At 42.4% G+C, this 12,686-nt stretch overlaps 1 protein-coding gene across 1 annotated transcript in view; it reads right to left on the bottom strand.

Moving 5' to 3' along the window:
• Positions 1-12,686, bottom strand: part of peak1 (pseudopodium-enriched atypical kinase 1) — a 108,481-nt gene that overhangs the window by 18,775 nt on the left and 77,020 nt on the right. Inside the window, 1 exon segment of the mRNA XM_034236130.1 lies at positions 5,912-9,435. Within this exon segment, the coding sequence (XP_034092021.1) occupies positions 5,912-9,312 (3,401 nt within the window). The 5' untranslated portion in view covers positions 9,313-9,435.

Here is a 12,686-nt window from a genome sequence, read left to right as displayed (position 1 = left end):
ATGATAAAAGACAACTGGCTAAAGTATAGAGCTAAAAGCCTTGTAGCTCAACAAAGCCTTACCTTTAATTAAAGTTTACAATACGACATCAAGTCAAAAGCAATGCTTTGTTTCGCAGTCACCTGGGTATCCGTGTCTCGCTGCTCTTCGCTGAATGAACCTCGGCAGCTGGTGCTTCATGGAGAGCCATCTGTCAGTCTGCCCGTCTGATCACAGTTAATAAGATACTCAAACAACCTGGGTACTGCCCCCTGATCTTATAACAGTTCAGACGCGGCTTTTCAATGTGACCTGAGTAAAGCATCACAGCCTCGGGCTTCCTGCTGTGGCCCCCTAGGCTCGGTGACATTCTAAACTTACAGTAGATTTGAACTCCTATTGTAATGCACAAAGCACGTAGCTTTTGATCAAGTGGCTGGCCCTGCAGTCTGCTGTGAGTTTCAGATTGCTGTGGCGGCGTATTGTTCCCTGTTCTGTCGCTGCGGTTTTGAGTTTTGATCAACAGTTATATAAGTATGTAAATGATGCTGTATGATGTCCTTTTGTTGTTCTATTTATGTTTCATGTGGAACTACTTGAGCAGGTCTCCCTTGAAAAAGAGATCAATGATCTCAATGGGATTTATCTGTCTAAATAAAGGTTTGAAATGAAATGAGACCAAAAAGGTCACAAAAAGTTCACAGAGCTGCTCTCATAGCCTCAGGTGTCGTCATGGGTGGGGCAGGTTGACAGTAATGGTTGTCGAGTCTGAATCAGATGTATCATTTCCTATGACTGGAAGTGTGATTAAACATGTTGCCCATATGACTAATGAATGATGTGAACAAAGGCAATGTCCCTGTCGATAAACAGCAGAGGTCATGAGACAGCAGAGCTCAAAGAGGGCTTTGCTTTGTGAATGTTTAGCACTAGGAAACACAAGAGTTAGATTTTACACCAAAAAGCTGGGCAGTGACTGTATTTGCACTTATTTGTTGAAAGGCTAAAATCAAGTGCTAAAGCCTTCATGTGTGCCTTAACTCAGAGATATTTGCTGATTTCCTGAATTTGAAGTTTAGGTAATTTGATATCTCAAAGAACACTAAATGGTCAACTGAACCCATTTGTGTGCCTAGAAAAAAAGAGAATCATGAAGAGAACCAAGCTGTTAATGGCTACATGGATCCATTTGGGCCAAATTATACTTTTTTATAAGAAAACATTTGTCTGTTGAGTTGTAAACAATTTGTTGCTGTTTTAACTCAGCAGAATTTAATTCAATGATCTTGTGGCAATTCAAATGCAATGTTAATCTGCCCATTGGTTCTTTTGTAATAACACAAATGTTGGTAGTGTTATTGCAATATTTTCATTATGAAGTGATAGCAAAGTGAGCACTTCAAGTAAACCCCCAGCTGTTCATTAGTCTGTCGCGGCCCTGGAGCTGTGTCTGAGGAAAACTGCAGATCTGACAAGTTTATGATCTGTCTTTGTAGACCACAAGGACTCTGTGCCTCTGTTAAAGAGAGGAGATCAATAGCCTCTGAGTTACTTTAGCACTTAGCAGCGGCGGACAGTTGATATAAAAGGCCCTTCAAATTGTTGTGAGCATTTCAGAAGGAAGAGTAAGTAAAGTGTGAAAAGATGGAGGCGTAAAGTACGAGTTAAATATACAAAATAGCATGTCCTGAAGTGCAGTGTGTTCAAATAGAATGCAGAAATTTTGGCATGAAAGAAATCTGCTGTTTCCCGTTCTTGTATACGTTTCCTCTTTTATTCCTCCCTGTAGGGTGAACACAAATCATTTAATGGTTCTGGTTTTAACTAACTGAACACAATTGTACTGTGTTATACACAAGGGTAAAACAATTAACAATTATTTACTGCAAACTAGACTATTAATGGGTTAAAGTCAGCTACAAAACGAGAATATAGATCACAAAAAAGTCTATCTCTAGCACATAATCACCCAGCGTGGCTAGTACACACTTTGAGAGGCCTTTGACACAATAAATACCTTTATGGCTGCTACACGTTTCAATGTCAGGACCTGACTTGTTCAGACGGCAAGAAGCTGCTGCAACGCATTTCACGGTTTCACAGACTTCTGTCTGAGAAATGAACAATCTCTGATCCTTAAAAACAAATATAACATATACTGAAGAAACCTCTCCTCCCTACTAAGTCAATATGGCCTGCATAGTCACAGGTATTTACAGAAGTGCATGAAAGAAAAGGGCTGTAGTTCTTACCCACTGTACTGGCTCACACAGCTTCCCATCTGGAAACCTTGAATGCAAGGTTAAGTTGAATTCACATCCTAGGCAGAGCAGTGGTTGCAGGCTGTTCGGTTGCAAAGAATCCAGAAAGTGTTTCCCTGCATATGTCCCTTCCTTGTCTGCCTCTGTTTTCCCTCTCTGAATGCTCTCACCTGCCTAAGGTAATGAGTGTTTTCCAGCATTGAAGAGCACGCCCACGGTTAGCCAATAAAAGTGCTATCAGAAAAAGAAAAAAACAGCAAGGATTAACCCTTCAACTGCCAACAAAAACAAAAGGTCTGCAGAATGACCTGTAAGGCATGACATCACTGACCTGCTGGTCTGTTTACCCAGACAGCTCAGGTTGGTAAGTAACTGAAAATGCTTTTTTTTACTACAAAATACATTTGAAAAAAAGTTATTTCGTCTCCAGACGAACAGCTTTTAATTTAGAAACAATTTTGGTTGGACAAAATCAAATTTTTAGAAAGGCTTTTGAGTTGCAGTAGTAGGCAGACGCACTGCTTTGAACAAACAACAAATCTATAAAACCTTTTAACTGCAGAGACCTAGTTAATAACAATCACACTATCTATTAAAGACAACGTCCTATCCCTTAAATGTCTGCGTGTAAACCACATTTCACCAACACAGGAGTGGTTTAGTTATTCTCTGTTTATGGGTCAACTCACATCCATGTGCCAATACCTGAGATAAACATAAAATACACAGGGGAGTAACACTGTAAGCTACTACCAACGCACTAAGTGAATAACTTAGTTACTCATTGACACGTTCACAGTTCGGGCTGTAAACAACAAGGTCACAAAGAAAGTGACAGGTGTAAAGAAAATAGGAAACGCTAGACCAAAGGTCAGATACTTCAAAGTGTTATGTGTTGAATCTCAAACCACAGTGAAGTAAGTTTGTGGCTAGACAGAATATGTGTCTCTTCTAACCTATTTTAAAAAATTTTTTTGTAATAAGCGCTTTTTCAACGATTAAATCAAAAATGTCAAAAAGCAGTTTTTGTGAAGAGGCTGGTGTTTTAATCAATATAAAAAAGCAATATTAACAATGTGTAATACTGCATCGGTTTGTCTTTATTGCCAACATCAGCTAGGAAAACAAAACTCTGTATTACTATTGATGTTAAAAAAAACACTTTGAGGTCGCAGACAAACAAATGTAATTTTAATTTTTGGGTAATGCACTTTAAAATTCTTATATATACGGGGAAGGCTGTGGCTCAGTGGATAGAGTGCTGGACTTCGAATCAGGGGATAGCAAGTTCGAGTCCCACTGCAGTCAGCATGTCGTTGTGTCCCTGGGCAAGACACTTCACCCCAAATTGCTCCTGTGGGGATTGTCCACAGTGCTGAATGTCGCTTTGGATAAACTTAAAGCGTCTAACAAGTAACATGTAATGTTACAGTACACCGTCATATACCCAATTTGAGCATTACATTACCTAATAACTCACATTAATAGCAAAACTAGGAAATACTTTATTCTTGTACTACTTGTAAGCGATGGAAGAGAAAGAAACTTCTGGAAGTAAAAGATGATGCCTAGAGCTGAAACTTTGTGAGGGGAGAAAAAGCAGGGTAGCTAGAAATGAGACAGAATGGGGATGAGCTCTTGACAGAATAAAGGACAGAAATATTCCAGAGTTCACAGTGCTATGGGCTCAAAGTAAGGGTAAAAAATGACTTGAAATAGAGACGGTGATGGTGGAAATCCTTCATAATTTGAAGGTGAGAAGATGAAGAAGAACTGAACAAAGCTATGCTGTATGGCATTTATTTAATATTTCTAATTTGCTCTGAGATGCTTTTTGACACGTAGATTTAAATTACATTTGAAATACAAGTCTGAAAAAGTCCAGAGGCTGCACACCGTCTCGTTTCAGCGACTTTTCTTTGCCTGATTACAAGGTTTATTTCATCCTGGATCCAATCATGTACATGGCGTATCTGAAGTCCAAATTTATTTTTTCTGCTGTCAACAAACAGTAAGCTTGTAAATTGTGTGCTAAAACATTGATTAACACAAAATGAACGAGTGCCTTCTCCATCACAGTGTCTTAAGTGATTACATTATTAGTGCTTTCACTATTCAGCTTTCCTGATAAATGATGTTTTTTTTTCTTGCCCACATCAGCATCCAATTGACTGATTGCAATCTAAGAGCATTTCTTAGCACTTAGCTTAATTTCTAAGGCACAACAAGTCATGTTCAGCAGAAATAGGCTTTTAATGTAGAACAGGAAATACAGTGTATCCGACACATCTGGGTTATTTGTATCTGGCACCATTAGTCACACTGCAGGAAGCTTACCCCCAGAAGTTAAACACAAAGGGCAACAGCAGGTCACAAACCGATAATGAACTCATCAGGAATAATACTGTGACTATTCGACCAAGTACAACGATCACTGTGAGTGAGTGTGGTTGTATGTGAGGGCGTGTGCATATTTGAAAGGTAATATGCCATCTAAAGTAGTGATTAATAGAGCAAAGGTTGATCCCACTGATGTTGGATGACTTGTAACACACTGAGGATCCCGCCTGATGGGAGAACCGCTGAGCACAGAGCCTGCTGCTCAGGTAATACATGGCATTAAGGAAGAGACCTGTACAGCCCATGCAGTTGCTCGGGCAAGTGGTTGAGCAGACATGCCACATTAAGATCAAACACCTCTAGAATCTGTAATAAGGGATCTGTATGAAGGGGGAGAAACATCCCTGCTCTTTGGAGGAAGCAGCTGGCAAAGTTGGAGCATGCTAATTTCATGCCATGAATGCTCCGAGGGAATCCATGTGGGTGATAGTAATAAGAGCAGTGATGTGAAATCATTAATTAGATAAGCAAGAGGTTATATAGGAACATATGAGTGGTTAGATAGATACAAATCATTAAACTACAGGTCCTAATGAAGATATGTGTTGAAACGATTTATGGTTAAAGGTGGGGTAGGTAATTTACTTCAGAAACACTTGTTGTTATATTCCATGGAATGCTCTTAACATCCCGATAGCAATGAATACATTAAATGCTTTGACAATAAATACATAAAAACATTTCATCTGTGGAAGCCGTGGCGCTGTAAAAAGCACGACCAATCATCTGAGCCGGCCCGGCTAAAGTAACTGGATGGCCTACCTGCCTGTCAGCCTTCCATCTGTGGACAAACTTATCTCGTGCCCTCATTGGTCATGTGCGCGTTCGTGTGTGTTGGAGGAGGGGCTCTGTAAGGAAGTCTGAAGGAAGGGGCAGATTCTTTTCGGCTGCGTACTTTCAAATTCTAGCACACTCAAGCTGGTTTCTCCATTCTTACCTACCCTACCTTTAACCAATATGTTTCTGACAGCAGCTCAAAGTATCATTCACCCTTTAAATCCCTGTTAGCTTATTGTCTGTTGAAATCACTTCAGGTTAATCTTTCTAAAGAGCATCATAACTGCATTCTGTTCTGGGGCCACAATCCTACAGGTTTTGATCGACAAGTGTGTACTTGACCCTAATTAATCCTTACTTATTACAAAGAGACAACTTTCCCATGACTACATCTATTTGGTTGGAGATTAATTGGGAGTCTTCTGCAGTCTTCAGTCATTGGGAATCTCTAAAATAAAACGTCAGGAGTATTTGAATACATCTTAGACAAATACCTGAGATCCTTGCTGATGACATCACTTCCAGTGTTGTGAGAGGGTGTTGTTCGCCCGGGGCTCAGAGGTCTGCATTCCTTACTCTCATCAGATGTCAGCAGTGCATTTTCTCTACACTCCTCCACTCGTAGTTCTCCCTCCTCTTCACCTGGGGTGCTGCCATTTTCTGGTTTGTAGGTGAAGATGATTGTCGGCTTCTGGGTGGGATCCTCTGGCTTGGCCTCGGTGAACCAGTGGTGCTGTTGGATCGGTGGTGGTGGAAGCATGTGAATGACTGTTCCATCAAGCCCAACTATCTTCCCTTTTTCCTTCTCTTTCTCCGCCCTCTCTCTCTGCTCATCCTCGTCTTTCCGCCGACGGAAAAAGCTCTTAAAGGAGATCCAGCGCTTGGGTTTGGTGCTTTCATTTGAAATACGTCTCCCCTCTGCTCCTGGACTCGCTTCAACTTCACTTGGTCGTACAGGAGAACTGGAGGCAGAGCTCTTGGTCCAGTTGCCAAAATGTCTTTGCAGGATGTTAGATGCGTGGTAAGGGGAAGACGTAGATCTAGGAGGAGGGAAGGGGGCATTGGGCTCTGACCGGGGGCTGGAGAGTGGGACAGCAGCAGAGGCACTCTGGGATTTAGATAACACTTTTGTGGGCGTTTCCTTTTTGGGTTTGGAAAGACAGCCATCGGTTGTTGAAAAGAGAGACTTGGGTCGGGTGAGGGTCTCCTTCATGGCATCAGGTGGGAGGGCATACAGCTCCTCAGAACTGTCGGTATAGGCTTGTGCGGAGGGTGACTCTGGAGGAGACAAGGGAGGATGAATGGAAGCCACAATCTGTAAAAGCACAGCACTGGCCTCCTCCCTTTGGCTTACCACTGCCACAGAAGACAAAGCTAAGTCTGTATGATCACCTTTATTGTCTCCACTTGTCTTGCAAGTATGTGTAACAGCATTGGCAGTTGGGCTGGCTTTAGGTAGGTTTGCAGTATTGGCAAGAATTGCAGGGGAATTTGTTTGTGTAGTGGGCGAGAGGGCGCCAACGGTGTAGCTCACCACAGTGCTTGTCACAGTGCTAGAGTCTGTAGTGGTTCTAGGTTGGACATTTGGGGCTTTTGACGCTGCCTCAGGTGGACATTTTGTCTCTTCAGAAGACGCTCGCTCTGATGTGCCTCTACCAGAGATAGTTTTTTCTGTGGAGGAGGACTGGACGCTCTCAGAGGATCCAATCTCTTCATAGGTATGGCTGGTCACTCTACTGCCCACCGCTTTTGGCTGTGGGATTTCCCCACTGAGTCCCAAGAAGCTCTTGTACACAGCTAGGTTGTCATATGCACTTGGATTGATAACAATAGGTACCTTAACGGCATTCTTGGAGCTGCGGGCATAAGCTGGTTCATCTCGAATAATAATAGGAAAAGGAGGCATGCCGGCATTATTGAAACTGTTAAACTTAATCTCTGAGAAGTTGGAGGACTTCACAGGGACAGTTCGTGAAGAAGGTAGCCCAGCGATGGGAGAAGTGGGAGCCGACTTGTGGCTGCAGTGTTGAGTAGTGATGGAGGGGCCAGCATTATTCCTAACCCCTAGATCCACTTTAGGTATTTTTTGGCGAGGACTTGTGCTTGATGTCCACACTTCTTGGTAGCGTATGTTCCCTGATTTCTTCCGGGAGTTACCTGGCAGACCTACAGATGTGGGGGATGTTGGCATCCCAGGCGAAGAAGGAGAAAGTGGGGAGGTTGGAGAGAGGGGATGACCTTTAGGAGCGTTACAGAATGATGTGGGGCTGGTAGGCATTAACAGTTTTTTTAGTTTTGCAGTAGAGTCTGAAGTCTTCTCTTCTTTGTTGGCCATGGATGCTGACACGTCCACTACAGTGTAAGGCTTACAGATTAGGGATTTTTCCAAATTCACTATACGGTACGGTTTGGCCTGCTCCTCTGTGGGACTAAAGCTGATGGTGACTGGTTGACCTGGAAGGGCCTGGGGCATAGGCAAGCCTTCTCTTCCTTCCTGGTCTTCTAACCTAATGGCCAGGACAGCCTTGTGTGTTTCAGTCATCTTGAGGGGACTCAGTGCTTTCTGGACGGGCTCCTTTTTTAGAGGCGAAGTGCAGGAGACAGGTGCTTTAGGAGATATGGGAGAATGTAAGCCATTTCGAAGAGCACAAGGAGCACTACTCCCACTGCTGGAAGTTGTTCGAGAATCTTCTGGTAGCGATGAGGATGATTCCGGAGAGGTGGTAGACTCTGAGTTTGATAGGAACCCACTGCCTTGCATGTCATGGGTCAGATAGGGAAGAAGCGCCCCATTGGAGTCCAGGGATGGGTATCCATTCAAGATCTCATCATAGCTATCATCATAGTCCACTGCACAAATCCGCTGTAGTGAGCGGTTGCGAAGTGGCACAGTATTCCACTTTTTACCTGCAGCAAAGGGCACCGGAGACAATGTAGCGGCACGGAAAATAGAAAAACGTGGTTGGCCTCGCATACGGATCTCCATGGCTAGTAACTCTTCATCACTTTCATCCCAGCTCTCATGTTCATCATCCCTTTCAGTCTCTTCATCATAATCATCCTCTTCGTCATCATCTTCACTGGAAAACTCGGGGTAGCAATAGCGACCACCCTCTGTGCTGATGACCTTAGAGCCATCGCTAAGGGATACCCGTTTGTGAGGAGTGCCACCACCACCACAGCTTCCCATGGCACGACAGCTGGAGGCTGGAAGGCCTCTTTCCAAGGAGCGTCTGTATGAACTACTAATACGTCCCCAAAACAAGTCCTTGGAACCAGAAGGGTTTGTGGGGCTAAAGCCGGGGCTAAAGCCAGGGCTAAAGCCAGGGCTAAAGCCAGGGCCTAACCCAGCGATTTCCTTTAGGACATCTGTAAGTCCACTGTTGTTATTTCCACTGGGGGTCCTTGGGCTAAATTGTCCATAACCTTCAATCTCCTCACTTCCATCCTCTCCTTCGTTGTTGTTGCTGGGCCCACCAGGCCTCTTACGGTTCAGTCCATTGCGATTCCAAACTGTGAAGGCTGAAAGGTTGCCTTGTTCTATCACATTTGGTGGTCTTTGTAAATTGCCATCTGAATCCAGTCCTGCAGAGGAGCAGGGCAGCATCATGGTGGGCTTAACCGCAATAGTTGGCTTCTTAGCCACCGGGGGACGTACGTGTCCTGTGCGCGGCGCAGAACCACTACCAGCTCTCTGGGAGTTGATGGTTAAGTTAGTGTTGGCTCTGGCCCCAGCAGGGGGTGGATTCTGTTGCTGAACTGTCGTAGGCCTCTGCTCAGAGGGAGGCTTCCTCCCACCACTCTGAGACAGAGAGTGCAGACTCTTCGGTTTAAAGCAGTTCTTGCACTCGCCTGGTTTCCACACGTGCTCTGTGAAGGTGCTGCAAGCGGACATGGCTGCTGGTCCCGTGAGGTCAGTGGACAGGAAACCCCTCCATGAAGCTACAGGCTGCAGGAACTGACTGTAGTTCAACACGGATTAACACTATCCAATCCTCAAACGTGTGGGATACTGGACCTGAAAAAGAGGACAAGAAAAAAGGTATTAATAAAAAGTTACTTAATTTGAATTACTTGTTAACTGAATGTATTTTTGCCACAAATCCATGATGCAAACAAACTGAATGGACTAATTGGATCAAGTTATTTGCATATATCTCAATACAGGACCAACATACTGATATTATATTGATCCCATTCCACAATAAGTATACTTATCACACAAAAGCTGCACTAAAGTAAAGAGCATACATTGGGGAAGAGAGAGAGAAACAAACACAAACTGTGTGAGGGAGAGACTGAATGAGGAAGGCAGTGCTACATTATCTCCATTAGGTGGCACACTTTCTCTACTTAGCAGCCGATCTATCCTGTGGGGCAGTGTGCTTCCTCCTCCTTAACCTCAACTGGATTGGAAAGATTTGAAAAGCAGAGGTGCAGAAGATTAAGAGAGCTTATTTCTGTATTGCTGTCCTGACTTGTTGTTGGCTGTTTCAGCCAGGCTTACATGATGATGATAAAGGTACTGATACTACCGAGTCAAAAACCTCATTTTCCTAAATCCTACAAACTAAATCAGCTACATGGAAAATGGAACCTTTCCCATTTCAGCTGAGTTCACATGCACTGAAGTTTTACAAAAGTTTCATTGATTTACAACATAGTGGGCAACAGTTTGTGAGGGCTTCCATTGGTACTGGATAAACAATGAACCACAAGTAGCTCTTCATGCCTATCACCACAATTGAAGTACAATTCAGCCAGAAATTATTTCCCAAACACACACGTAACACAATGTGTTTTTAGGCCAGACAGTGGACTCTCCTAAACTGTCAATCCCCTGACTTTTCATTTGTTGAAGACCAGATTAAAGTACGGAAAGAGATTAAAGTAATGGAATCATTTGCAACCAAACCAGAGTTTATTTTTATTTTTTTGTATTTATTTATAGAAGGACCATGCATACAAAAACATTAATCTCAGCAAAGAGAAGAGATGCAATATGCCAGATTATAGCTAATAGCTAATTTCTATCTGCGGTCCTCAGACAGGTTCATAACAATCAATAAACAAATAATAACATTACATGATCTCTATCAGTCAAACAATTTAAAAACCTGATTTAAGTACAGCTCAATAAATTAATACATAGTACACTTGAAATACACTTACATGATCTCGATCTCATGATTCAATATGTGGATACCATTTCTACACTATTGGATAAGAATGTACAAAATACATTGAATCTAAAAGCTGGGAAATATGCATGTGCATTGCCGAGCAACAAAGAAAAAACACTTGGGCGCATGCACGGCCACAGGCTATCGGCAACAGCACATTCATATCAAACACATCCTGTTTTCTTGACCCACTACGTCATACTTTGTGACATCAGGAAACCACCAAATAACCCAGTTTAAGTTAGACCAGAACAATCATTTAATTTGTATGCGGAACAGTTATTAGCCGTTCAATCAACATTGCTCTCAAACCACATTAACATCAACTGGATAATAAGTGGCACGATGCTCAAACTTTTACAGTTAAAGTGAGTTTCGTGAATAACGCTATATTCTATAAATTGACTGGGTTAGATACAGTACCGTATTCAGCTCTGTTTGACATGTAAAGGCTGCCAGTCTATACACACAATGTAGTGTGTGACGTCACAGAAAAGAGACGTTTAGATATTGTGTGACTTTGAAAAATGATCATTTAACAAATAAACATATAGTTGCCACAGACATTTCACTCCACCATACAGTCATTTAAAGATGGTATTAAGATGCTTATAGACACTGACCTCCATCTCTTCTGCTATATACTAATCAACACTGATGAGTATATCCTTTTATGCCCAAACCTTCATTTCACCACATAAAGCTGGAATCAGAACACCTTTATTAGTCCCACAGAGGGGAAGTGTACATTGTTACCTAAGTAGCATGCATACATATTAAAGATAACAAAAGATTATAATAAAAAAAGTTGCACAATTTACAAAAAACACATCCTGTAACAGTCCTGAGGATTTAGCAGCAGCCAGGTATATATTGCAGTTATTAAGGGCATATATATATATTGCACAGTTGGTGGTTAACAACAAGGAGCTAAGGCTATGATTTACTTCAGGGCTGCTCTGGTCTTCTCACTTATCTAACAAGGTCATAGGTGTGGGATCCTGTACGGAAGGATGTTACCATGACAACACCCTGGACCTGCCCAGGGCGAGACACAATAAACGCAGGAACGCCTGAATCAAACTTTGCTGACCGAGCTGAGATGGGCGGGGGGGGGGGGGATTTTATCCTGTTACACCGCATCGACCTCATCCTCACAGGAAACAAAGACTGTAATTCAAATAACATTATATTCATAACCTGTGGTGATGGGACACGTAAGCACTGAATATTTCTGTGGCAGACTTTCAAAAACTTCACGGAACAATGAAAGTACAGCTCGAGAAAAACGAATAACTGGGTCCAATATGTCTGTCTCTCTATGTACGTGTTGCTCCTTAGATCAAACAAAAGCAGCATTTTAAATCATCCACACTCATTTTGTCAACCCCATGAACTCTCTTTGAAACACAGCTGGACTAAGTTAGGATTTTATTGCGAGTAAAAAAAAAGACAGCAGTGGAAGACATAAAACAAGTGGTTTAAGTGGTATTAACATGGATATTTCAAACCTTTTAAGAAAAAGCTGAACTTATTTTTACGCGATCGAAACCAGACTGACTTCCTTTGTAACTCCATTATGTTTCCCCGACAGACAGCAGAGGGAACAGTTTTCTTTTGAAATCAAGATAAAGCCTCCTTATTTTGTTTTCTGTCTCCAAAGCAGCTCGATGGAATTATGAAAAGCAGCTTCCAGGCTGCATGCTAATAAGATCATTCCGGTTTTCATGGCTTTGTGTTTCTGAAATTGTTCTGAGACGCAAGAAATATCCAGTATGTGTCACCTACATTTTTCCACCAGCAGTAACCGGATGTGAAAGAATATTTTACTTTTCCCCCAGCCACCATTTCAATTCTCTTGTTGTTCTGATTTCTCCTTCCCTCCACAGAAAGAGCTGATATGACACTCCCTCCACCAGCCAGAAAAAAATGCACGGATATTTTAGTTTCTCATTAAGTCGAAAGGAAAATAGTAGTGCCATGTTTGCAAGACCCCACAACATTTAATCTGGAATGACAGTCACATCCCATCTGCCCAAGAATCCTACCCTAAATCATGCAGTCCAGTATTTTTAGTTCACACAGC

The sequence above is a fragment of the Gymnodraco acuticeps genome, unplaced genomic scaffold, assembly GCF_902827175.1.
Source record: "Gymnodraco acuticeps unplaced genomic scaffold, fGymAcu1.1, whole genome shotgun sequence".
NCBI lineage: Eukaryota > Metazoa > Chordata > Actinopteri > Perciformes > Bathydraconidae > Gymnodraco > Gymnodraco acuticeps.
The sequence above is the reverse complement of the archived record's forward strand: the minus strand, read 5'-3'. Positions and strand labels throughout refer to the sequence as shown.